We start from the raw sequence: 27,858 nt of genomic DNA, 5'->3' as shown, positions 1-27,858 counted from the left end.
AGATTAATACTGAAATATACGTTAAATATTTTACATATTTTACGGTCTTAAATTATTAACTAGCAAGGACCATCAACGCTAAAAAATCGTTTTATCCAATTGATAGATTGGCTCACTTTAAGGGAATGGATACTCTTTAAGGGAATGTATATAAAATTAGGTTTAAACGTGAACAAAAATATAATAAAATGATTTCTATCTAACTAACTCCCACCACTAGGTGCAATATGATTTTCTATCGATATAGCCGATATAGCTGCTTTTGGCGATAGTGTGCCCGGTCAGTACAAAATGGAATTCAAAATAACGTTGCCCGCAAAGTAAAATTAACAAAACAATAAATAATTAATCTTTTGACTGCAGCTGTAAATAAAAAAATATTTTAAGTGAAAATGAACGCTGGAGATATTGTTTTGATTAATAAAATAATATACAAATTCATTTTGTATGCAGCAAAGGCTAGCCGAAACCATTAAAGAAGGTTTTAAAATTGGTGTCGAATTCGATATTCAAGCTCGGCTTAGTGTGTGTCGAGTAATCTCATACAGGTGCAGTGCCAATTTGCTGCTAAAATAATATTTTTAGGCCAGACAATTTGGTAACGTTGTTTCTCTCCTCCAAGGAAAATTCGTTGTAGTTTTTATAATTTTATTAATGCATAATGTTTATCTTTGCTTTGATAATTATGTAAAAAATGCTTACGCTTAGGCGGCCGATACATAGAATAATTAACCTACAAGCTAGTTGAAAATCACAAATGAACATACAATTATACATTACTATATAGTGTGGGTGTTGAAATTAAGCACATCGTTTTAAACTAATACATATTGCGGACGGCTGGATAATTCTCTCGAACGGCTCTCAACTTAGAGTTGACAGCTGGGAAAATTGGCCGGCAGTCGGGGCAACTTAGCAATCGCTTTGGACTAGCGCATCGGTGAGGGCGCCCAGCTGCTCCTCGCCGCCTTTGATCCTGTCGGCCAGGTCGCGTGCGTCGGCAATCAGCTTGACCTTCATATTGATAAAGTAATCGTAGTCTGCGCACAGATCTGCGCTGAGATGTTTGCCCAGGAGGCCAGCAATGCTGGTACCGCGTCGATCGATGTCCGACTTGAGGCGCTGCGCCTCCTCCAGCTGCTCGTACAGACGCGTCCGCTTGGATTCCAGCACGCTCTGGGGATTGGAGATGTGAAAAGCATACATTAGAAAATGTTTACATGAAGATTGCCATGATGGTACCCACCTTATCCTGCTGACGTGATTCTAGGCTGCACTCGGTATGGGCCAGACGTTCGGACAGGGAAAGCAGCAGACTCGTGATGTGACCCACATCGTCGATGTAGGTCCGGAACTTGGATGCCTGGCTGGGGCGAACACTCTCCGCCAGCTTGGCAAAAAGATCCTGACCCAGTTTGTCGTTCATCGAGCACTCCTCGCCAATGGTTTGCTGCTCATGCTTGAGGGCACCAATTTTTTGTTTCAACCGTTTGATCAGCTCATCCTAGAGGCGAGTCAATGGATAAATTAGTAAAAAATACCTGATAGAAGTTTCAGAGGGTACTCACCAGCTTCTGTTTGATGACATTCGCTCCGTCGCCACTCGCATCGCCGAGCTGCAGCTCAACACTGACCACCTTGGTGGCCTCTGTCGGAGCCGCCGCCGCCTTCATTCTCATCAGGGTGGATGTGCCAACGTCCCTCTTGGTCAGACGCAGTGGCACATTCGGATTGTACAGATTACTTACGTAGTGGGAGGTGGGCCTGCAGCTCTTTGGTGTGAGGATGTCGACGAGCTTGTCGTTGGGCGCCAGCAGCTGCAGGAGCTCACTGCTCAGGTTCTCGTAGTCTAGCTCAACGGCCTGACGCTGGCGCGGCTGCAGTGTGGTCCGCGTCTGTTGCTCCTCCCGTCCCGCCACCAGATCGGTGTCCCGGTTCGCCATCTCATCCGTTTGGCAGCCCATGTCCATGGTGGTGGGCTTGACATTGACCATCAGCACGAGTTCGCTGCGTTGCATAAGCTGCAGTCCTTCGTTTGCCACTCCTTGCGCTTCGATTGGGTCTTCCTCGACGGGCGGTGGACTGGGCGGACTCGGCGGCGGCTGCAGCGACTGTTGATGGAGCTCTGTGCTGGGACTGGGACTGGTGTTTGCCAACTTGGTGCTGGTGTAGCCACCAAGCAAGCCGGAGTCGTACAGATGCGCTGACATTAGCTGCGACTGCAGCTGGGTGATCTTCTCGATGTTCTCTCTCAGAGAGTCCTGGCGGTTCATCACGGGCTTGGGAGGTGCGCTCGTTGTCAGAGTGGTGCTGATCACCTCGGCGCGGAAGATGTGCGCCTCGGGATTAGGAACCGTGTTCGCATTCGTGTTAGGAATAATGCTGCACTCCAGCGAACTGTTGTGCGAGCTCAGGCTGCAGTCCGAGTTGGATGTGGCCGGCGAGAGGCGCGGCGGTGTTGGCGTCGGTGTCTCGGTGGGCGTCGGCGTTGGCGGTGGCAGGATCACTTCCTCCAGCGTCGTCTCGAGGTCATGGACGGCTTGCTTCAGGTCCACATGTGACTGGGACATGAGCTGTTTCTGTGCGGGCAGGACGGAGGTCTGCTTCACGTCGTACGACTGAGATCTCGTGTAGTGCTGGGGCGTCGCCTTTCCGTATCCGTGTCCCAGTGGCGGCGTGGAGTATCGCTGCCCGCCACCCGCCATCGCCTGGCCATAGATCATGGTGTAGGGAGGTGTGGCATTCGTGGGTGATTTCGTTGCGAGGTTATTGTTGGAGCCGTAGCGCAGAGTCACGTTACCCTCTCCGTTCGGAGAGCCGGGCTGTGGCTTCGCCGGCTGCTGCTGCAGCTTCACGCCCAGTGGCAGGACATCTGGCAGATTGTTGGGCAGCTTACCGCTCACCCCATAGGTGGGCTTCGGGTGGGCCACCAGGTCCTCGTTGGAGGTGAGCGTGCGCTTGTAGATGCCATGGTCCGGGTCCGTGTTGTTCAGCTTCTCCAGGCTCTGGCGCGGCAGATACTTGGCCTTGGAATTCGATCTGCAAGGAATCGAAGCGAAATTGATATCATTAGTTGCAAGCATTAGTTGGGTGTAACTTTTGTGTGTTGCAATGCCTGGGTAGGAACGGAGGAAATGTCAGCGTCCCCAAGCAGCCCCAAGCAGCAGCCGGGGGTCATTCGTGGGGGTCATCGACAGTAGCTGCCACGATTTGGCAGTTGTCTCCTTAGCCAAAAGAAACAAGACACACGCCTCATTAATGCAAATGCGGGGCCCATAATCTGGACAGATGCTAATTGAATCCTCAGAGCCGCTCAGAGTCTACCTCTCTCGTTTCACGATATGCACAAACAATCTTTTATCTTTCAGGCACCCACATATCGTCGACTGATGGGGAAAGCGCGGAGACAGAGCGAGAGAGAGAGAGACAGCCGCCACAGAAATTATTCTGTGCACGACGCGCGGAGACGACATTTTGTGTAAAGTAAATGATTTCCAAGACAAAGCCCAAAAAAGGCGAAATAAAAACGAAAGTGAAATGTTTACAGTGCAATTATAAAGAGTTTTATGTTTCACTCCAGACAAAGTCGGAGTCGGTCCGGGCCCGGGCCCTCATTTTAGTGTGCAAGGCGTATGACGGGTATGTCCGTACGTCCGCTTCCCTGCGATCACATCCCTCCTCCTCCGTCCGTCTATCGCTCTCTGACAACTTTCAAAAGTGCTAAACTAATTTGTGAGGTGGTTAGGCGTTTATTTTTTTCACTCTCGCTGAATTTTGTAAAGATTTTGTGCAGATTTTCGCGGGGTTTTTGGTTTTTTTTTGTGGTTCGGCTTGGCCACCCCCAGCTTTGGTTGAAAGCGTGTTGACGCCAAAACGGTCTATTGCCAAAAACTTTATTGTTATTACTGCATATTACATATATGTATATACATATACATGGGTATGTTTTGGGGTGTAGTATGCGATATAAAGTGTTTTGCATCTGAAGAAAGCCGTCGAAGAAATGTTGTCGCATTTGCATAAATTAAGAGCAGTCGGTCGGTCGGTCGGCCGGAATGGAGTGGAGTGGAGAAAGAGCTTTTCGTGAAGCGGCAACATTTTGGACTGGCTTACATCACAGACCGCTCACAGCTAGACAAAACAGCTGTGGCAGATCTGACGCTTATGCTGCTGCTGCTGCTGCTGCTGTGGCTGCAGATGTATCTGTGTAACAGCAGAGGCAGATGTATCTCTAGTGGCTCTTTCATCGGACTAGTTAGCATTTGCATAAGCGTCTATTCATCTCCTCCTCCCTCATTTCGACTTCTTCTTCACTTTCTTTGACAGCCGAGAGAGATGGTTAGAGGGAGACAGGGGCCACTCTCTGCCTTTCTTAATCACTTCCGTTCGCCTTCGCGGTTAAGTAAGATGAAGAAAATGTGTGTGTTTCTGTTGCCAATTTGGCCAAGACAAAGGCTTCCTTCCAGCTTCAAGCTGTTGCATTAGCATAGATTTGCATATGACAGAAAGTACGCGTAAGTGTATCAGCGGATGACATCACAGACTAAAAAGATCTAAAGATGGATCCCAGAACAGAGCAGAGAGCAGAGAGCAGTACAAGAACATATTTGGTTACAAAGTAGATCCACAGAACACTTACAACACAGTGCAAGTCAAACAGAAGAGATAACGCCTCATATCTCTTGGTTACCATCGTGTAATCTCGACCAAGAAACATAGATAAGACCTTGAAGAGCAGACCATTGTAATCCGCAGAGAATTCCTCTGCCAGTACTCCGGTCGGAGGAGATCTGACATAAGCCTATTACCAGCACACACCCCCCCAAAAACAACTACAGCCCCAACTATAACACCTTTATTATGATTATGTTATGATTCACATTAATCTCTGATTTATGCCGAATTCAAAAATAGCTCTGTGTTTTTTTTGCGCCCGCTAATATTGTATAATGCCCGATAATGCTCTTTCGGCGGGGCCCCAAAGACAATGACAGAGATGTTGGGTCGAATAGAAAGAAAGGGTCAAAAGAAATGTCCGGCCGCCGATCAATGGGCCCTGGACACTGGGCACACAATTAACGCATATTTTATTTATTAAGCTGCGCGGGGCGTTCCATTTTGGTTATGTGATGCAAATTATGAATAGCAATAGCAAAGGCAAAGCCAAAGGCAAAGGCCATGGAAATATGTTTGATAAATTGCTTGGGGGTTGCATAAGTCCCTTACAAAAAATTATAAATATCTATGGGATATGAAAATAGACCGTTAGATACTTTCCACCCATGATCCACCCGCTTTTGGTGGGGGTCAGTGGCACTGCGCGACGACTGCCTGGCATAGTCAGTGGTTTGCGGTGGGGTGGTGGTGGCACTGCTGCTGCAGTGTCGTCTGGGGTGCAGATCTCCTTGGTCAGTGGCCTCTACACTGCGTGGCGCATTGCGTATGCCACTGGCACTTGCCACAACGACAACAACTACAACTACAACGTGAAACTGCAACAACGAACTGCCAACGACTGGCGCCGTTGTTGCACTATAATTTTTGATCAGCAAATATAACGAGCTGTTTGGCTGTTGCTGCCGCCGGTGGACGACTAGTTTTCGTTGATAGTAAAAGTATTTTATTTAAATATGCCGACTACGACGACAACGCTGGCGACGCATGGAAATCACGTTTTTAACATCTCTCGTCTTAACATTGGGCCAAAACCAGCAACAACAGCAACAGCAGCAACAAAAAGAGGCAGCAAAGAGGCAAACAAATGCTCGGCTGTGCCGCTGTTACGGCTGATGCTGAATGTTCAACATAAACATCTCACAAGCTCAGCCGAAACCGAAACCTGGAAACCGGATTGTCGGCATCGCATCGCACACATTTTCACTTGCCGCAAAATGACGTCAAGTCAACATACAACAAAACCTCCAACAACAACCACAACAAAATACAGTAGAAACAGATGGTCGTCCGCTTTCTTTGCGGAGACTTGCACCACAGAAGGAGGAGGAGGAGGAGGAGGAGTCGAGTGGAGGTCAACATTGTAGCCAGAACAAATCGCTCAATGCCCACAGGGTCGGATGGAGGCAGAGAGAGAGAGAGACAGGAGAGACAGTGGCATGCAACTGAAGATGCGACCAGGGCCAAAAGACTCTTTTTCTTTGGTATTTAGGCAGAGACAGCCACACATCATCGTCCGTCAAACTATGCCATAAATTTCTCTTGGAAAACTCCAAGTAAAACACAAAGCAACAATGCAACAGCAACAGCAGCAGTGGCTGTGGCAACATCCAAAGCAGTAAAAAAGAAAAGAAAAGTTCTCTCTCTTTCATCCATTGAAAGTGCCTGAATGTTGAATGTTGGCTAAGTGGCTGGCCATCTTCCATCTCCCATCTCGTACAGTGGTTTCGATAGGCATCTTCCCATCATGAGAATCCACTCGTACCGATTGTTGCCACTTCTGCTACTGCTTCTGCTTCTGCTTTAGATTTTCCCCAGAAAACTTTTCCTCCGCGATAATCCCGCATCGTCTTCTGCCTCGTGATCGGTCCTCAATGGCGGGGCAGCCTCTCCTCTTGATTTCTTGTTTTCTTTTCTAATGCTGCAGCTACTGTTTGGCGGATGGATGGATGAATGGATGGATGGAGATATCTGTTGTGGCTAGTGGTGTCTCGGTCTGTGGCTGATTGCTGCCTGGCTGCCGCTCAGCAATAATTATGATCCATTAATTCTGGCAGCAACACCAACAATGATGCCTTGTGCAATATTTTTAATGTAAAATCGATTTAATGGCGCTTTTCGCTCGAGGGCCCCCAGCCAAACACCAAAAATAGACAGCTTGGGAAATGCAGCAGCAGCAGTAGAAGCAGAAGAATGCCTCGATCAGATGCCCCTGCTCCTCGCCAGCACTGCCCAGCCCATTGAAAGTGTCGAAAGTGGTCGGTCGGTCGGCCTGTCCCATTGAAACGGTCTGAAACGGGGTAATTAACTTGTGATGGCTAAACGATGGTCCCAGCCCCAGCCCCAGCCCCAGCACCAGCACCAGCCCATCATAATTACAGCTAAAAAGATGCCTGCCACCAGGGGGCAGAACACAGCGGCAGTAGCAGAAACAGTAGCAACAGCAGACTGTGCCCTGCACCACATGTTTGTGTCTGGGTGTGCACTCGGCTACGACAGCAACAAGCTTGTAAATATTGCGGGCACCACCCTTTCCTAGAGACTCCCCTAGCACTCCCCAGAGACTCACCGCTGATACCCTACCTTTGTGTATAGAGAAATCACATTCCCCGAGACACCATTCTGTGTACACTCTACCATTCCAGAGGGGAGGAACACTTAACTTTGTTACAATCAGCGCAAACATATTATCCAGTCAAGTGCGGGCCTTTTGTCTCATGAATGTTGCATAGGGGACGACACCGGAGGCAGTTGTAGATGGTTGTAGATGTTTAGGTGGATCAAAGAGGATGCGGGGGCAGGTGGCTAATATCCGCGACACATCTGCCAATGACATTTTCACTCTCAGCCCACTTGGCATATAAATTGTATGGCAAGACAAAAGAGACGTCGGACCCAAACTTGTATTGCCCTCCGGCGCATGCGCAACACGTCCGCCATGGCCGGATCACCATTTAGAGGGAGGGGAGGCAATGGATAGGGGGCACGGGGCATGGGGCAGGTGCACGGGACAGGGGGAATACGAGTCTTTGAGCCATTTGCGTTTTTTTGTGTTGTTCGTTGGGTTTTTAGATATTACACAAAAGCCGCTCTCCGATCCGGCGGTCCGGTGTCCGGCGCCGAATGCCAAAGTGTTGCGACCATTGAAGGAACTGCCCTGAATACGGATTTCTCATTGTTTTTAGCCAACTAATTTCAGTCCAAAAGAGAGCAAAACATAGTGGACACACACATGAGTGTGAAGAGGCCAGGCACACACATACATACATATGTATCTACGGGTATCTATGTACTTGTTAGCCAAGATCCGGCGAGGTCCGCTTCGAGCGAGAGAGAAAAGAAAAGCATGCGAAGCGGCTCTTAATTTCTTAATCGCACGAAATTTCTCAACAAAAAGTGAGAAAAAGACAGTGCAAGAAACAGAGGGGAGGGCAGGGAGAGAGTGCCAAAGAATTCTTTACCAGTTTTGTTGCTGTTGTTTTTAATGATAAAATTAAAAAGTTATTTATTAGGGAAGTGTCTTGGTTGGATCATAAATTTCAGAGATGTGCGTTACGAGTACCTTCCTTCATTAGCTCTTAATTGCAAAGTCTTTATAAAGTGCAATTTCCCAACAAACTTTTGAGATCTGGAAATAGCCGTATGATGTCATAAAAGTAGCATGCAGAACTGCATCAGACAGAGGATACTGTGAGTATTATTGGGAATCATTCGGTGAGATCATCGTCCAGTGACAGAGACCGATCCATGCGATGGTCGTGCCAACTGTAGATATCCACATACATATGTACACGTACAGACACAGATCGAGATATAGATACATACTCGTATTCAAGTACACACTTTTCGGAACGAAAGTGAGAGATTGATGAATGATCTGCGATGGTTTGACGGGGACACGCTTAAGCTTATGTTTCGGACCAATTTAATTGGCCAGACCAGAGCGAATGTGACCTTTAGCATACATATTAATGGATCTCGAATAAGCGAGAGTAAACAATGATATTTATTCTGAACAAAGGTACAAATCAGTCAGCAATCAAGGCTGGCCCCAAAAGAAACCAACACTGCTAATTAATGGACAGCACTACAAATCTATAAATGGCATCGTATCGATCGACCCGATCCGATCCAATCCGACCCGATCCGATCCGACCCGATCCGTATTGGATACGACTTCAGTAGAGCATACTGAATTTGCATCAATCAGCAATTATTTATGCAAATTCCCTGCGAGAAGTTCACAGCAAAGAAGTTCAGATATTCTCACGCTGCTGGCAAATTCCGAATTGAGCTGTAGTTCCGAGCCCCGCAACAGGCCCCAATCGATTGATCGATTTCTGATGGCGATTTCAATCAGAAGCGGGGGAGGCGGGGCGCTGCTTCTATTGTTTGTTGGTGTCACGCGCTGGAAAAGCAAACCCCCTCTGTTTCTAGTGACATCACAAGGCCCCAGTAGTCTTCATAACGACAAGTGCAGAAAAACAATGGAAAACCGAGGAGCTATTCGGGGGAGCCTCTCCTCCTCTTACGTGCTACAGAACATGTTCCATTACAAGGTCACTCCTATGAGATTTTGTCTCGGCTCATGCTGCACAAACAAAAACAATGCTCAAGTAAAACTCATCTTGGATTTGGGTTGGGTTCTTGGGCCCTTTGTCTCCGGAGACCGCAGAGATCTTTGAGTGTTGCCAAAATAGTTCATTGTTGTTCTTGAAATATTCTTATATAAACCGCAATTTGTGGATCTGAGGATTTCGTGGAGCGGAACACCCAATTCACAGACCCAATTCAATTTCAATTCCAATCCCAGAGCCCAGAGCCCGACCCCAAACCCAGACCCAGACCCAACCCACGCCCACACTCTCCAATGGCTGGGGTGTTTACAAAACCTTGGACGTGGCGATCTCGAGCGTTGCCCCATGCGGCCGCTCGCTCGCTCGCTGGCCTGGTCCGTCTTGCTCTGGCTGATGAGTGGCACTCCTAGCTTTTGTGTGTTGGGGGCACAGCACAGCACAGCGCAGCACAGCAGAGTACAACGGAATAAAATAAAATACAGAAATACATCCGCGTATTGTTTGCCTCGCTGCCACAGAGCCAACTGCAGTTAGGGGCTTTGATAATTAACGGTTTATTGATAAAAGATACACCGATAATGACGATCCACCAACATCATTGCGATAATGGCCTGCCTGCCTTCTCCCGACTCTCAGCACTCGGCACCCGGCACTCGGCACTCATCACTCAGCTGATCATCATCGTGTGGATGGATGTGGATGTGGATCTACGTCCGCCTCCCAGCTGAGACTTTTCTACCTCTCAACTGATCATCATTGTGTTCGGGGTTGATCTTCATATGAATACTATCTTCTCCGGTTCAGCACCACCTCCTACTCTCAGATGATCACCATGTGAATGGCACACTGTACTCGCCTCTCAGCTGATTGTGGATACTAATGTTCATGTTGTGGCTTTGGCTGTTGATGCTGATGCTGATGGTCGGTCGTCTCAGGGTATCGTGTGGATTTGATGGGCGTCACAGTCACAATCCCTGTCCCTGTCCCCCGTCACTGTCTCTGGCTCGTCATAACCATAATTCTCCACGTCTCTTTTTTGGGGGGAGGGAGTAGGGAAAAAGCAAAGCGTGAAATTGACATTCGCCCTGGCCCCCAAAACCTCACCTCACCTCCCAGCAGACCCAGACCCCGCTTCCTGTCGATGCAACACGATGTTCAACGAACTCTGCATAATGATAATAATCGAAAAATGTTCGTTGTTTGGCCACTTGCAGGTTTTGGGGATGCCGCAGGACAGGAAGCATCCACCATCCATCCATCGATGGATGGTTGTATCTTTTTTTTTCTTTCTGTTTTGTCGCAGCCAAATGGGCCGGGCCGGCCGGGCCGGACCGTGCCCCGAAATTGGTTAAGAGGAAAAGCCAACATTTGGCATTCATTTGGCGGTGCTGATCGCGTGCAATCGCTTCGGCTTCGGGCCTGGCCAACTGTGAATGCCAAGAGCAAATGGGGAAAACGCAATTATATAGCGAACGAAAATAACGAAAAACGAGATCAAGATTTGACGGCGCCATGGATTGCGTTTTCAAGGTTGTACAATATACGTATTCGAAGCCAGATGCTGTTGCTCGTTTTATTCGTTTTGGGATTGCATTTGCCCAAGTTGGGAGCTGCAATTAAAAGTCATAATCGTATATGGCCAAGGAAACCGACGAGACCAGGCGAATCATTTCACGCATTCCACAGGCTCCTCATCCTCATCCTCGTCTTCTCTGTGGAATGACATCAGATCGGTGATCCTTTGCATTATCCTCTGCTTTGTCTAGACATTTGCAAAATGTTACCGAAACTTGAGATGTTGAAGCCACTGAGGCATGGCAAACGACGATTATGGAAAGTACGCACGCACCACCGATCGAATCGACTCGCGAAATAAATCAAATAAATAGCCGAAAAAATACAGCGGCGACAATGCTTTTCATTGAACAAAACAAAACTGAAGGCATTGCTGGCGAAATACGAAATTTACATTCAGAGAGACTATCAGGGAGAGAGATAGCGGGACAGAGAGAGGGCGAGAGAGTGTCATAAAATGATATGTGCCATCATCGGATTGGAAATAAACCCCCAGAATAAAAGTAGGAAACATTTTGCGAGAGAAACGGAACAAAACAACAGGGACTTTGGAGAATTTTGAATGCCCTTTTTTACGGCTATGAAAATTACTTATGAGAGGTGCAGGGAAATATTTCGATAAGGAAAAGAATAGAATTGAATAGATCTTTAGTATTTTTCATTGAATATAAAATGTGCATAAGTAATTAGCTAAAGAATATTTGAATACAATAGATTAATGGATAGAAATTTGAATGTACATATGGAATATTTCAAGAGATAATTATCAATTATAATTGTATAAACGAATGATCAACAGCTAAGGGAAAATCTCTTTCTATACATGTCTATCATAGATTTCATAGGAGAAGCAAACTCCACCAGAGACTCTCATTTTTTCAGGGTATACAATCGTTGGCGAAATGCTATCGTTTGATTTGATAAGGTAAATAAGCTCCTACCATAAATATGAGTCAGTAGGACCCTCAAAGAGAACCTTTCTATGAGAATATATATAACGAAAATATGTATACGTTTTCTTCTTCGAGGCTCCACAAATCATTGAGAAAAACGAGAATGAGAACGAGCACAGGAGGAAGTCTTGGGAGAATTTGAATGTGGCTATAAATAAATGGCATAATTCAGCTAAAACAATTTATTTGGCAACGATGACGATGACAACGGAGACGATGGGAAGAGATGGTGCTGCTCTCGGATGGGATGGGTTTAGGTGGGAGACGAGGATGGGAGATGGGGTTGTACATATGTAGACGACATGTGGGGAAGTTGACAGAGGCGCCGTTCCATTTACACAGATTCTTGGGAGACTCTGCAGGAGATTGGATGCTGCAGCTGATTAGCCAACAAATTAGAGGCCCGCCTGACATATTGGCTTTTATAAATGTGGCTGTTGCTCTGTTGCTCTGATTTATGCACTGCGGCTGACCCAAAATGTTCCAACTACAAAGCATATATTGTGTATAATCGCATGATTATCTTTATATATAGTGTATGGCAGAGGAATGCAGATTGTCTCTGGGCGTTTGTTTGGTTTTCCTTATTTATATTTATGATCCGCCATCCGCAATCGGCTCTTTCAGCTCTTTTGTGCATTCGAAATTGAAATTTGTTCGCTTGGGTTTGCATTTCATTTGGTTAAATTGCAAATTGGTTTGTCCGTGAGCTAAGGGAGTTGATTGAAAATTGTTTACCAGAAGGTACTCCCAAGAAGCACCAGCTTCCTCATCCTCGTCCTCGTCCTCTACCATCATCATCTTCTCCTCTCCTCTGGTTTTCTTGGATTTCTTTGGTTTGTTTTCCCTGAAGAACGTGCAAAAAGAGGCAAGCCGCAAAAGGCCACAGAGTGCTCGGAAGGGAAGGTAAGGGCAGGGCAGGGCAGAGCAGGGGGTAGGGTTCGGATCGATGCATATTTGTGGTCTTTGTTTTCTTTGTTGGGGAATTCGTCATGCGATCGAGAACAACAAAGCAATATGCGGCTGCTTAGTTAACGCTTTGTCCAGAGATCAGAGGAGGACCCCAAAGGAGACCCAAGAGGAGGACGGACCAGAGCCAGACCCTGGCCTGGACAGTGTCGGCCTTGAGGCCACGTATGAAAGCAAAAGCAAAAGCCCAAGCACAAGTACAAGCCCCCACCTCGGACGCATAATAATGGACGGTGCCGTGGCTTATGGATCTGGCTGAAAGCAGGGAGCAATCATTGATTGCATTTCATTTGCCTGTCCTGCTGTTCTCGCCGCAGCTCATTTGCATTTGTGGGAATCAATCACGGCAGCTCGCAGTTGTCTAGGCACCGGGACACAGACAATGTCTAGACTCTAGACACGAACGCGGGTCTCAGCGAATCACCGGAGAGTTATTAAACCCCTTGCGAATAGTCGTACACGAGTAATGCAATGCCAAGTGCATGTGATCATGATCATCATCGTCATCATCATCTCTCGATGTGTTATAAAACATGCAACTGGCAATAATGATTGAGCACAAGGCAGACAACGACTCGTACTGGTTGACAATCAACCCGAACGGGGGACGGACAACCATCAGCCATCAGCCAACAGACTACAGCTGGCCATGGCCGAATCCGAATGGCCATAGAAATAAATATAGAAATAGATGCACTGCTCGTCTTGCATTTCAATTGTGGCCCAGAGATCGCTTGGAGGGTGGGGGGCATTCACGCAAGTCAGTGCCAAAAAAAGTGCCCCATAAAAATTATACATTTTAATCCACTTTTTCGTCTATGGTTTTGTTTCCGAAACGAAAGTGAAAGCATTTAATATGCATAATGCACACATTTCTTTCGTCTTTCCCCCATTTTCATTTCATTTGATTTCATTTCGGTCTGAGTTTATTTCACTTTTTTATTTCCCTCCAAAGTGCGACGACGCCGCCGCACATTTCAATGACAATTTCTGAAAGCCTTTTCAATTGAGATTCCCATTCGAAATGGAGCGAACGGCAATCACTATTTTTGGTGTCAATTTGAGTTCTATCATAAAACTAAATTGCTTTTTAAGTTTTCTGTTTCTCATAATGATCTGTCAGCCTCAGACTCAGACTCAGACTCAGAGTCGTCCGAGTTCGAGTTCGGGTCCGAGGCCCAGTGCCATTGCTGTGGGTGTCGCTAATTGAATTTCCACTCAGCTCCACTCCACTCTGGGCCTCTTAACGGCACTTTATGGAGGGGAGCAAATGTCGCAAATGTGATCTACACGTAGACCCATAAAAATCTTTCCAAAAAATTTAAATATTGATGAAGCAGCAGGCGACCAGAACGACCAAACGACCAAAACGACCAGAACGACCGTACGACCGAGCGAGTTCTCATTGCGCAACACAGCATTTGTTTCAGTCCCGAGTAAAATTTATGCAAACTGCCTAAAGATTTTCGAGTCTTTTATTCGGCGAGAGCCTCCTTCCTCCTCCAAAGAATAATTGCAGGCACGTAATTTAGCCACGAAGTTCATTGACAGCGACAGTCACTGCGGCCGACACGCCCGATTGCGTTGCGTTGCGTTGCGGTTATCGACTTGGCCATTAGGCTTTGGCCAATAGCCACACAGAAAGGGAGCGAGACAGAGAGAACTTTCCCATGGCAAAAGCCAAAGACGCAATATCAGGCGAAAGCCAATGCAATCGATAAGTGATTTTCACAACTTTGCCTCACAAATCCCCTTGCCTTGGGGATCGATGGACTTGCTGTAAATATTTCTTCGTTTTGCCCGTCTAAACCTGTTCCTTACATGTTATATATACCAAACTTCGCACGTCCATAACTATTCTGGTTTGATCAGAAATGAAATCACCCAAAATCTACAGCTACATATATTCACAAGCCCTTTACCCCCCGCAAAATCAAAGATATATAATGCATAATGAAGTATATTCCCAGCACTGGCTCCTACTCCGCATACCACAAAGAAACGCTTTCAATTTCCAAGTTTATGAGCATTTCATTGGCCAAAAAACCTTCCCAGGCCAATGAGAAATTGTTGCGTTTAAAAGTACATACAAACACCACAATGTATGTAAAAAATGTTAATTGCATTACATTTTAGCCACTAAAAAACCAAGAAAAAAAAACCAAAAAACCAGCAAGAAAAAACCAAATTAGGCAAACAATTTAAACATGCGCTTTGCGGCCGTCCCGCCGGGAAACCCGGGCCAAGTGCTGCTCCGATTTTAATTTGGGTTTTTGGACGCTGTCTTTGGTTTTGTTTTGTTTTTTTGTTTTTTGCGCATGTTTTGATTTTTATCATCTGGGTGGGTTGGTGGTGGGTCTGTCTGCTCGTCCGTCCAGTGGTTTTCATTTGTTCATGACGCGCGTGACCCACTAAAAAAAGGTTTTTTTTTGTATTTGTGTCAAAGCAATTTTCGTGCATGGCTCAAGAGCAGAGACTGAAAATCGAATCTGGCCCAGGCCCGGGCCAAAGACCCTACGGAGGAGATCCAAGCGATCCCCAATCGGGTTTCGACGGTAGCCAGTAGCCAGCAGCCGGCAAGCAGGAAGCCAGACTTATTCACCTTTTGGCCACTTTGCGGCTCATAATTATTAATTTTTATACACACTCGTACATGTGTGTGCTGTGTGTAGGTCTGATATATCATCTTCGCGTCTGGCGTCCGAGAAATTTTCGTGCTATAAAGTTAATTTGTGAAATTTTCAGTTGTTTCTTAATGATTTGCGTGGCTTGGCTCGGCTCGGCGCGTGTTTTGGCCGCCTCTGCCGGCCACGAAATCAGAAGGAAGTCGGCCGGCTCTCGGCCGGAGGTTACTGGAGCGTTTAGCCCAAGACTTATGCTTTTTTCTTTATTTATTTGTTCATTTATATTGTGGCTAATTGAATCTGGCTTTTGGCTACCACAATTTCGTCTCTCCCCACACGACTCTGACCTTGTGCATGGGTGAGATACAAATGAATGTGTAGAAGTCCGTAAGTGTGTTTATGCCGGTGCCATGGGCACATCCGTCGACCCCATCTCTTCCCCTATCTGGCCAAAAAATGTATGCCAAATGTTCTTGGCTTGAACTCGATCGCAGATCGCTCAGAAGCTCCACTCTTCGGTGGTTGGCCCGCACCTGTGGCGTCTTCTTCTGGCGTCTGCTTCTAGTGCTTCCTCATCCATTGTCTCTTCTTGCCACATTTGTTTGACTTTTGCGGTACTTTGTCTGCCCGCTCGACTTGAACTTGCTGCTGGTGGTGGTGGGGGAACCCGCAACTTTATCTGTCTGTTGAATACTGAATAATGTGAACCGTTGCTGTAATTATACTCTGCCCCGCAGACAAGCTCCACCGCTGTTCGAATGCCCATGGATTTTGACAATTTCCACCCGAGGGGGCTCTACTTCCTGGTACTCTGTGCAGTTCTATAAACCGATGGAAAACAGCATTCCCTTAAGAACTTTCTTGGAAGGTATTTCCTTTGATATATGTATGTACATTCTTTAAATCCATTCATAATCACATTTCCCCTTCTGTAGAGCATTCCCCAGTCGCTCTGTGGCCTTTCCCCTGGCCCGGCTTTTGTCACTGCACTCAGCATTTAGCTTCATTTGGCTTTTTGTTCTACATACAATACTCACTCGCACAGATGGTATTTGTGTATGCTCTGCGGCTTTATGCAGATAGTTGTACCCGACAGACCCGAACAGTCTGCTCTTTTCATTTTTTTCTGTTCTTTTCTGTTCGGACCGCTGGATGAGTAACGATCCCCTCCCCCAGCGTTCGCCCGTTCACTTTCAGATAAGTTGGGAAAGTAAAGAATCTACACCACTACACCACTCAGTTCATTTGTAGAACAAAGCACAAAAAAACAACGCAGAAATTAAAAAATAAATTACAATTGCAATCGCAGTACGTAGGTTGGGTTGGGTTTTGTTTTACGCTTTTTCCTTCTTTTTTTCCTCCCCCCCAGTAATTTTTTTGTGGAGCGGCTCTTTGTAGTTCGGAGTTCTCTGACGTTGGCTGGGCCTGGCCCCCCACCTGTTTGGCAGAGAGGGTTCAGAAAGGTTCCAGAGCGATAATGAAGAACTTTTAACGTGTCGATTGTGGCACCAATTTACATACGTGTACGAGCAGTGGTCGACCCAAAAGCTTATCCGTGTCCACTCTATATGCGCCATATGGGAAGCAGTACACGTAATCATAGAACCCGAACACACGAGCAATTGATTGTCGAGGCAGACTCATTAGAGAGCCAACCTCCTGAAACTATAACGATTCACGTTTCTCTCTCTCTCGTTTATGATTGTACGTATACGTATCTAATTATCATAAATACAGCAGAGAACAGAGGTAGAATGGAGACAGAAGCAGAAGCAGAAGCAGATTGATTGATTGTTGGATCGTAACATGCGTAAGCTAATGGATCGTAACATTTCGTAACGATTCGTGAACTCTCTTCGACACGAGTAACAGAGCTCTGTTAAACGAAAGAGAGAGCTTCCGTAAAGTTCGGAATTTCGTCTGAGTTTGGGCTTCTTTCCCTCGTTCGTTATCTCACTTTTTATTGCTGTTATTCAAATTGTCAATTTGTCAGTTCGTTGATTAACAAATGGCATTTTTTATACATTTTTATTAAGACTGAATTATGGGGCTGCGTGTACATACTTAATTTGCTCTTCTTGTTCTCTGCTGCTTTCAATTGATACAAAACTGAATATATGTATGTATGCGTGTCCTGTATGTATAAATATACCCCCAGATATTTGTTCAAGTGTGGACGATTATTTAGCTTTTGGCAGGCCATAAAAATAGTCGCGAAATGGTCCCAAAAAAATGTGGGCTTTCCCACTGTCTCTCTTGTGGCGACCTGAATAGAGGGGAAAAAACTCTAGACAAAACGAAACCCAAACCCCAGATTTCAACCGCTTTCTGTAAAGAAGGTGCTAATTGAAAACTCTTGACATCTGTGGCTGGGCCTCCCTCCAATTAGCATTGAATAAATCACAGAACAAACTAATCAAATCAGAGCAGCTCTTGCTTGGGGCATTCTGCGTTGCCTTTTGATTGGTTTTACAAGTTTTCCACATCGAATCGATTGGCAATGAAAAACCGACTCTCAACCCACAATAAACATCCATTGTTTGCCCACAATAACCATAGCAATAAACATTTTAGCCCTGCGAATGGCACACACCACACACCACACGCCATACAAAAAATAAAATCAAAGTTCCATCGAAGGTCGAACTAATTTCATGGATCTGATCTGCTGGGGGTTGGGGGTAACACAAGATCTATCGCAATCGTACGAAATTCTTGTCGCTGCTTTGATATTGTAAATGTTTATTGATTATTTCTTTCAGTTTCTGTTTATGCCGTTGCTCTGGGGTTCGAAAACCCAAAACATTTTTACTCGTAGACAGCAAATTCCTGACGAAATTCGTGCGAAGCCTCAATAAAAAAAGACCGATTCGGCATTGCAGAATAATATTAAAGTTTTTTCGTTTAATTGGGGCTCGTTTTGTCTCGGCAAAGATATACCCTATACAAAAGATGGGTATGCAAGGCAAACTTGAGGCCAAGGAATGTGTAGAAGACACATTTCTCTGTTTATCTACCAATTTGCGCTAAGATTGTATGTTATTTGATGGCTATTCTTGCATTCGTTTGGGTTATTCCCATATAAAGTTCACTTATTTGAGTTGCACATCAGTCAGCTGCTGTCCATCCGAGACACACACACATCTAGTGGGTACCACTTAATGGTGTCCTCATTTTCATGACTCTCCAGAGGGTTGGTACTACGCCAAACAGTCGCTTGGCGACCGCTCCTGAGGGTGACGACCACTCAACCGAAGCAGCTGGCTCTGTCCCTGTCCCCATAGCTGTAACCGGTTTTAGCCACATTTCAGCATTGCCATGGCTGTATACAAAGGTCCTCATTGTTCTCATTCTGCCATATAGAGTGGAAATCGATAAGATCTTCGCACTGATAGCCAGTGGTAGCCGCCTGTGCGGTGCAAAGTCGGATCTGTGCAAAGTGTAACTCAGACAGCACTTATATGGCCCGAATGTCAATAGATCTCATTATGAATTATGGCGAATGATTTGCTTTGTTGACGCGTGTCTTAGCCACACAGACACACAGACACACGGACACAGATACAGATACAGAAGCATATGCAGACCGAATCCGAAGACAATTTGCCATGCCGAAGCGGCAGGTAAGCGGGGCAGCAGCAGGAAACGTGCTTCAGTTTTGCACCTGCCGCCTACGTGGCTTCCAAAGGGAATGGCAGTCATAGAGAAAGAAAGACAGACGGAGAAAGATTGAAAGAGAGCACGAGGATGGTAAAAGGTGGATGGTTAATGGTGGAGAGGGCAACAGAAACAACAACAGCAACAGCTGTGAAAATTTATCAGCTCCGCTATGCGAGTATGTCGACTCGTGGTCGTAAGGTTAGGCCACAGTTGTTAGAGATGGAGTCAAAGATCCAGCCAGTCGGCAGCAGCAACTGTCGTCATTAGCGGAGACGCAAGGCATTGAGCATGCTAAATATGGTTCCACTGAAGTTAGCCGCCGTCGACATTGCCACAAACTAGTACAACGCCAGCAGCAGCAGCAGCAGACTGATCCAATCGAGACAGCAATGCAGCTTACAAACGAGAGCTTACATACAGAGCATACTTGTATTCGTACGAGAGATCTTGGGAAAAAACAAACTACTCTAAACCAGAAAGAACGCAACGCTATTGGCCACATTCCGACTAAAATATACCCGCTAATGGGGACCAAATACTATATAGAAACTAGTTTTTGTCACTTGTGGTTTTAATAATTACTCGATTGCAATGATTTTTGTTAAATACGTAGATAATATCTCTCTCTACATAGTATACTCGTATGATCCCAACAAAGAGAAGTTTCCTGTCTTAAAAATTGTCTGGAGAACAAACAGCTGCGATTACTTATTCCTAGTGTATCTGGGAGTCATGTTCTCCGTTTCACTTGCCGACTAATGAAGTTCCCAGAAGGCCCCAAGTGCGGCTGACTAATCAGTAGTCCGGTAATAGACAGACCCCCTCCTTATCAGCTCTGAGATCATGCGAAAATAACTGACCATCCAAGCAAGCAATTGAGTTGGGGGGGGCAATGATGTTTACCTTCTGATTCGAAATTTGCCGCCGAACACCATTTTCATGTGATGGACGGTATCCAATATTGTGAAATCCAATATGAGACACCCACAGGGGGGTGGGGGCTCTAAAGGTGAAGATAGAGATGCCGATGCCTGCCGGATTCACACAGATACACTGGCGCACAAGTGACAACAAAATAAGGCACAACTTTGCGTGATATCTTTCTTCCTTTTGTTTGTCAGTTATTTGTGCAAATTGTATGCAACTTTTGGTCTGTTGGCCCCCGCTCGTCCGTCGGCTGGCCTAACATTTGAACCCGCGCGGCGAATGAACTTCCTTGTCGCTCGGCACTCGGCACTTTTTCGCTTTCGTTTCGCGGGCTTGTATTTTGTGTTTTTATTTTTGGTTAGCAGGAAGTTAACGTGGCTTATGCAGTCGATACACACGTATGCAAGTGTCACGAGAGTTTGGCATTTTTAATTGCACAAATATCGAATGCAATTGATTTATTTTCGTTGGGGATTCACACGCGCATCGCCTGTCAGCACCATTCGTACGTCCGAACGCGTCCGCGGTTGCCAATCGTTTGAAGTTGAGGCATCGCCAGCGCACTGATGGCCACAGCCAAAAGACCAAAACCAGTCGAAACGTATTTTATTATTTTTAAGAGTAAGAGTCTCTCAGTCTCGCCTCAGTGTACTCGTGTCGGCGGAGAGAGCGCAAGCGCGAAGCGGGAGAAACTTATTTTTATTCATTCTGCATACAATAATGCACCGATTGTAATCATTTTTGGAAATCTGGTATAAAATATCAGTCTTAATAATACTGTGTTTAACATTTTCTGGTATCTTCAAAATTCTGGATGGCACATAATTTCGTGAATGGCTGTATCGGTTACAAAAACAGTCAACTGGAGCCGGTTCAACTCTGCGGAGTCGAAGAGAGCGGGCTAAGAGTGTCGCCAGCAGCGAAGAGACGGCTCATAAATGGCCAACAAACGCTAGTCACTGGCTAGGAATTCTCCTAAAAGAATAAAAGTGGAATTCACCTTTGGGTTCTTGGCCTCTTTAATAGTCCCAGGTTATTTATGGCCCATAGAATTAGGCAGATTCTTGCCATTAATTGCATATTTGCTAGAGATTAACATCTACAACTTTAATGGTCTATCGGACAAGTGCGGGCTCTCTCTCTGTCGTAGAAGAAAACTCTTTATTTTAAAGAGAGAGCTACTGATGTTTTTTCTTTCGTTTTCTCTCTTAGTTTTTGTACAGCGCAAAAGTATGCTACAGTTTTCACACCTCACCATGTAGAATGCATGTACAAATCGTGTAAAATTGGTATTTTTCTTTCGCCTATTAAAAATATATAGATCGGATTGATCTGCACTGAAACTCGAATTGTTTGGAAACACGTTTGTCAAATTTGTGATAACATGACGGAAGTGAAGTCAATGGGACAAGTGGTGGAAAAACTTGCGTCTATTACGTCGATGAGGGGTCGCCGAGGAGCCATGTAGTTGAAATGTAAATGTCATGTAGAAAAATACAAGATTTCCTATAAATATTTGTTTTCTATATCTGTTTTTGTTGCATTAAACTGCAACGCAAGCACCGCCATATGTGTATGTATTTCTGTTCTATGTAATCATGATATTTGTGGATTAAGTGTGCCTTAGGTCTTGTCTTGTCTGGTCTTGTCAAAGCCTTTGGGCTCAAATCCATTAAATTCAATCACCTTTTGTTCGATTTTGCAAGCATACTCGTATTCTTCTCATCGGGCAATCTGCCGCCGTTGCATCGTCATCGTCGCCGTCACAGCGAGCAAAGTTCAATCGATCATTGTGTGTGCTGTCGATATTTAGTTGGCGATAGCGGGCCACAAATTATGGCAAACACTTTGTTAAATGTTGCTTGCTGCTCTGCACCGCTTGGTGGCATGAAATGCCGTCGTCTCCGTCTCGAACGTCGCTAATCATGGCAACTGCATCGCTGAAGTCGCGACTTGTGGCTCTGGATAAATTGAATTGTCTAGCATTGATTTTTTCCATTATACGAATATGTATGTATCTCTCTGTTGTTCCTTTCGTGCTGGGCTCATGGCTGGGGCAACATGGCGAATGAGTGATTTATAGTGCGCATACGACGCGTGGTCTGTGGTCGCCAGTTAATTTGAAAATAATACAGCCCGCAGATCAAGCAATCGAGCACTCGAGCAGTCGAGAGTGTTGCCAAATTGCCAAAAGAGAATTAATTCCACAAAATGCCTGCACTTTACTGCGATTTTGGGGCAGTGCGACGGCTGCGCGAGGCGATAATTAGAGTCCCTGTCAAGAGAACACATGGCACATGGCACACCTCTCTAGCGGACGGGGGGGTTTTCCGGTTCTCCTCGGAGTTGGAATTGGAGTTGGAGTGTTGCTCTAATTGAAGTCAGCTTTTGGCGGACAGAGTCTACAGGCGGTGCAGGTGATCTCTGTTCGGTTCGACGAAATGCAAGCGCTGGCTGCCCTTTGCTCTATTTTCAGCACGCCAAAACTTTCAAAATGCAAATTAGGCACGTTCCTTCGTTCGGTGAACGGCATTTGAACCCACTCTGGACTCTGGACTATGGTACGGAGCGAAGCTCTCCTCTCCACCAACGACAAGCCCATTTACAAGCCATTGCCAGCCAGCCAGCCAGCCAGCCGAAGTTGAAAACTTTGCCACAAATTGTGTCAATATTTGTCTCGTGCTGAATGCCGGGATACTGGATAACTGGATGCTGCTGCTGCTGCTGCTGCTGCCGCTGCAACAAATCGTGCCGCAAAGGTCTCCTCCGGTGTCAAGCAAAGCCACCAAAATGAAATCTAAACAAAAACGACATACAGGAAAAAAAACAAATAACAAACCCACCGAAAAACATGACAGGCCATAGAAATTATTGAACACGGACAGGGGGGAGGACTGGGGACACAGTGTGGCCAGATTTATAGAGAATTGAAACCACACAAATATATACCTACGGATATATCGATCCACTGATCGTGCCACAACCTGAAACCCCGAATGTGTGGCTCTGAGTTATCTAATGCTCGAAATTGGGTGCGATGCCCAAACAGTGACTGCAAAAACTATGCGCTATGCGCTCCATGCGCTAATGAACCGCACGGCGTTCATCTATCAATGTCAGTGGCCAAAAGAATGGACCTTTTGTCCCGCCTGCCCAGATACATTTCGATATTCAATTTGATTGGCTTTTACCGCAACAATCAGAACAAAGAACTCCACAACTGGGCGGGAGTGTGGACTGGTGTGGACTGGTGTGGACTGGTGGTGCACGGTGGTGGTGGTGCTGCTGCCCACACGCCAAAGGAGCAAAAGCATAAATTGTTGCCACAGTTGACACATTTCTGCGGGGCCACCGTTCAGGTGGCGGCAGCTCTCAATTGGCGTTTAGCGTTTCGGCGATTGGCAATTGGATCCAAGTCGGGTTTAGTGGGTCGAAAGCGAAAGTCTCTGCTCAGTGATCGGTATGGCCTGGTCTGTGTGTTTCATAATCCAATTAAGCATTAGACGACAGCTGATTGACGGCCCCACAGGCCACAGGCCTGGCTCTGCTCTGCCTCAAAGGAAGCAGCTCATTAGATCACCAGATCATTGAGCCCCGAGAGCTTGAGCGGCTCGGCTACCGGGCCACGCACTCCATTGAAAGTTAATTGGATTCGATAAGGTCAAGAACAATGGCCCAAAGAGAGCGAGGGCGCACCCAGACGATTAGCCCACTGAACCGAGATCCACTCAATTCTCGACGCTTGATGGATCGAACGGTCCTTGGACTTGTTTAGACTAGACTACGAGATTCTTGCACTCACCCCTTCTGCTGATGGCTCTCCGGATTGCTGGCGATGACAATGTCATTGGCCGTGGGCCGGGCACGCGGCATCAGTGGCGGCGGCACCTGAGGCGCCACAATAACATTTTCGAGGATGGGCTGCTGCGGTGGCGTGTGATGCGGACGCTTGCGATTGTTAGTGGGCAGATTGGCGGATCCATTCGCGAGATGCTTGTGCTGCAATCAGAGAACACAAAATCAGAAATTACAATTCTATTGTCGCACTCAGTAATCGGTAGTCGAGTGTCAAGCTCCCACCTGCAAGCTCGTTGGCTTCTTGGGCACAAGAGGAGGAACCTTGGCTGCTGTAACTATTGGGGCTGTGGCTGCGACTGCGACTGTGGCTGTGGCTGGTGGCGGCGCGTAGGCCGAGCGACGCGTGGATGCCCCAGCGAAGCTGTTGCGTCGATTGGGCGATGGCGGTGGGCGTGGCTGGAGCACTTCCGGCGGCGGTGGCGGTGGCAGTGGCTCGTCAAAGGTGTAGCTGGTGTCTAGCTCTGGCCCGAGAGGCGGCGGTGGCAGATCCGGCGAGGGCACACGCAGATTCGGATGCTTGGGCGGACGCTCGGGCGCCTGCGCCTGGTACGCGGCCTGTCGGTGCTGCTGCGGATGGTGCTGCTGGTGGGCCAGGGCCGCTGCCTGTTTCAGGAGCAGTTTGTCCCGCATTGGGGCGTATTCCGTGGCCGAGGAAGTGCGTCGCGCGGGCATGGCCACGCGTCCGCGAGGTGGCGGCGGAGGCGGCGGCATGCCACAGTCGTTGAAGGAGAGCTTCTCCGCACTGCTGATGTTCCGTATGCTGGGAGGAGGCACCTTCGCCTGGTGCAGCTCCCGGAACTCGGCATAGTCGGAGGCGGAGCTGGAGCGGCGCAACAGCGTGGGCAGCAGGGAGCGGGAGCGTGGCGGTGGCGGTGGCGGCGTGGGCGAGCTGCAACCACTCGACGACGAGGATCCCATCATGATGGGACTCATGTTGTTCGGCAGCGACTTGCGCTCCACATGCAGCGCCTGATAGGACTGGGAGTGGGGGCGCAGCAGCTGCTGCTCCTCCTTCTGCTGCAGCTGCTGGCGCTCCACGTACGACTGCACGGCGTTCTTCTGGAGGGCCTTTAAAGCGGGATTCGACAGGCGATGGGTCTTGCTGGGCTCCAGGTAGGCAAATTTCGGCGGTTCGATCATTTGGCTGCGCTCAAAGTCGTTGATTCTCTCGGCCACCGAGTGCCAGGTGGGCTGGACAGCCGCTCCCGCTGGCGTTATCACAGGTAGTCTGCAAGAAAACAATGAGAGAGATTAGCTTCAAGCACTGGATCTGCTGGACATCTACTCACTTGGCGGACTTGTGCAGGCCGGAGCTGAACTGCGGCTTGGGATGCTGCACGTACTGCGAGGTGTTGCTGTGGACAGGCTCCGTGTAGGTGCTGACCGGGAACAGGCGATGGTTGCTGCGATACGAGTCGTTGGCGCCGGCCGCCGACTGCTCCCCCACATTGGGTGCACTGCAGCTGAGGACGTCTGACTTGATCAGCGGCTGCTTGCCGGCCTTACTGGACGGCAGCAGCGGCTGGGGCTGTGTCTGGGATTGGGGCTCACTGCTGGATATGGTCATCGAAATGCTGGACTTGTGCTGCTGGCCGGCGCGCCCCAAGTGGTGCTGGTGGTGATGGTGCTGCTGCTGGAGATCGCCTGTGGAGTGGGATTGGCCCATCAGCGAGCGAGGCTTATCCGTGGGCGACTCCAGTTCGGGCAAGGAACTTTGTGTGCTCATCCGGGGCTGCTGGTGGAAGTGGTGCAGGGCCATGGACGTGTGCACGGGCGGATAGCTGGGACTGTGGCGATGCTGGACGCGCAGCGGTTGCATTGCCATCGAGCTGCTGCTGCTGCTGCTGCAGCTGCTACCGTCCTCAGAGGCCTGTGTGGCATGCAGGACGTGCTGCGAGGAGCAGCTCTCTGTGGGGGAGGAGGAGGTCATCGTCGTCGCCGTCGCCGTCACCGTCACCGTCGTCGTTGGGGGATCACTGTCGTGCAGGTAGAGCACGCTCTCGCTGTGGTGTCGCTTCGGGGTCGGCACCCGGGAGCTGTGGACAATCAGCTGCGAGGAGGAAACTGCAGGAAACAAAGAACAAAGGGAGAATGTTTGGTCGTTTTCGGTTTTTCGGTTAGGGCGTGTTTCTCAGGAGTAAAAGTGGGTCGACAGACAATGAGCCAAGGTCGTGTATGTGAGTGAGTGGGCTGTGGCTCTGGCTGTGGCTGTGGCTGCGGCTGCCAGTCGCCCAAAAGTTTCGGCAATTGTCCAAGAAGCCTTCTCTTATTACAAATTCGACGTTGACTCCGAATGCCGCCCTAGGGATCGCCATAAAGATCAAAATTTACAGAGTTTAATGATATTTTTTATGATAATTCTGCAATTGATTGTCATTTTATACCAAGAATGCTATATTCCTATTTTCTGTCTGGTGTTATTTTCGAAAGTAAATGTTTTCAAGTATTTGCAAGATAATTCCATTGGAAATTCCAGTTGATGATCGATATTTAAGTGAAATCGATCCATAATTGTAGGAAAGTAAGTTTCCCATGGAATCGATAGTTAATTGATGAACAATAAATATTTCTATATAATATTTGTCGAATGATCAATATTAAACTTGGATCGATTCTAAAATCGATATTCTACATGGATATGGCTATGGCTCTCTCTCTCTCGATTGTTTTCCCCTTTCTTTGAGACACTTACCCGATTCCGCAATGGCACTGTAGCCCGTGGCATGACTCGCCTCGGATATATCGCTCATGGAGCCCAACCATTTCAGGGTTTCCGTGGATGAAGTGCTCTCGGAGCTGTTGTTATTGCTGTTCCCATTGCTGGTGCTGCTGCCGATGATGTTGTTGCTGTTGCTGTTGCTATTGGAGCTGGCTGTCGAGGCGGAAGAGGAGGAGTTGCCATGGGAATGGGAATGGGAATGTGAGTGGGAGTGGGAGTGATGGGAGCCAGGTCCATTGCTGCTGGCACCGCTGCTGCTGCTGCTGCTGCATTGGCGTGCCATCAGCGGTATGGGCGAGGGTGCCACCGAGTTGCTGCAGACCGACGAGAGATCGTTCTCAGACCAGTGATGTGACTGCCGCGACAGCAGATCGCTCTCCTGACGTAATCTGCAAAAATGGAAGAAATGAAAGAATGAAGGAAGGGTTTTTGGGGGTTTCGAGTGGGGTTTGGCATTTTGGCAAATCATTGCGTGCTACAGAAATTTCTGTTTCAATTTCTGGTTTCTGGTTTCTCGCTTTTCGCATGGTCGCCAAGTAATTACTTGAGTTTCTGGCCTAGCCTTCACAAATTCAGCATGTCGATAGAGCCATAGAGAGAGACGCGGCTCCATAGCTACACTTTGGGGCAAGTTCAGGCCTCAGTCGCAGACGGAGACGGAGCCACTTGAGTCGCGGCTGAAAGACCTTGAAAGCCAAGAGCTTAAGCACTGGTCGTCGTTTTCGGTTTTATTTCTCTCTCTTTCATGTGTTATGGCGTTACCAAGAATTTTTAATGGCCTTTTTTTAGTAGACGAATAAAATTCATAATTGTCGCCGCACGGAAACGTGTTTGCAGTGCACTACCCTGCCCCAGAGAAGCTCCTCCTGCTGCCCCCATGGGGGCCCCCTCCAACAACTCACTTGTCCAAGAATGGCGTGGCCGATGTGGAATCCGAGCTGGAGACATAGCTGTGATAGCCCTCGGATTGGGCGTACGAGGCCTGCTTCTGGTGATGGAATGCCGTCTGGTCGTAGTACTGCGACGAGGATCGTATGTTATACTCCTCCAGTCCCGCTTGGGTCAAGCCGCACTGATCCATCTGCTGCTGCTGCTGTTGCGGATGGAGATGGTGGTGCTGCTGCTGCTGCTGCTGGTGCTGGTGGTGGTGGTGGTCCTGCAAAGATCAGACGATAGACAATGGAGAGTGAAATCGTTTGTTGCATAATGAACCGAATGCCGCATAATAATACTCGACAAAATTTCAAACATTAAAATGGTTTAATCATTAGTTATGTGATCATCGACCATCGACCATCGGACTGGCCGAAAAGCTCACATTT

The 27,858-nt window shown here is 47.5% G+C and overlaps 1 protein-coding gene across 6 annotated transcripts in view; it reads right to left on the bottom strand.

The window, feature by feature from the left end:
- Positions 1-634: 634 nt before the first annotated feature.
- Positions 635-27,858, bottom strand: part of Shrm (shroom) — a 44,231-nt gene continuing 17,007 nt past the window's right edge. The window contains exons 3-10 of one of the 6 annotated variants that reach the window (XM_002138297.3): positions 27,439-27,692; positions 26,510-26,925; positions 25,107-25,881; positions 24,040-25,045; positions 23,762-23,958; positions 1,569-3,039; positions 1,247-1,504; positions 635-1,176 (exon numbers count right to left, since the gene is read on the bottom strand). In XM_002138297.3, coding sequence (XP_002138333.3) covers positions 913-1,176; positions 1,247-1,504; positions 1,569-3,039; positions 23,762-23,958; positions 24,040-25,045; positions 25,107-25,881; positions 26,510-26,925; positions 27,439-27,692 — 4,641 coding nt within the window. In that variant the 3' untranslated portion in view covers positions 635-912. Of the gene's footprint in view, positions 1,177-1,246; positions 1,505-1,568; positions 3,040-10,355; positions 10,659-11,035; positions 11,161-19,935; positions 20,519-23,761; positions 23,959-24,039; positions 25,046-25,106; positions 25,882-26,509; positions 26,926-27,438; positions 27,693-27,858 lie in introns of those variants that run through there. The other 5 variants (XM_033377542.1, XM_015183918.2, XM_015183915.2 and 2 more) reach the window with 5 other exon arrangements.

This window comes from Drosophila pseudoobscura, chromosome 3, assembly GCF_009870125.1.
Source record: "Drosophila pseudoobscura strain MV-25-SWS-2005 chromosome 3, UCI_Dpse_MV25, whole genome shotgun sequence".
NCBI lineage: Eukaryota > Metazoa > Arthropoda > Insecta > Diptera > Drosophilidae > Drosophila > Drosophila pseudoobscura.
The sequence above is the reverse complement of the archived record's forward strand: the minus strand, read 5'-3'. Positions and strand labels throughout refer to the sequence as shown.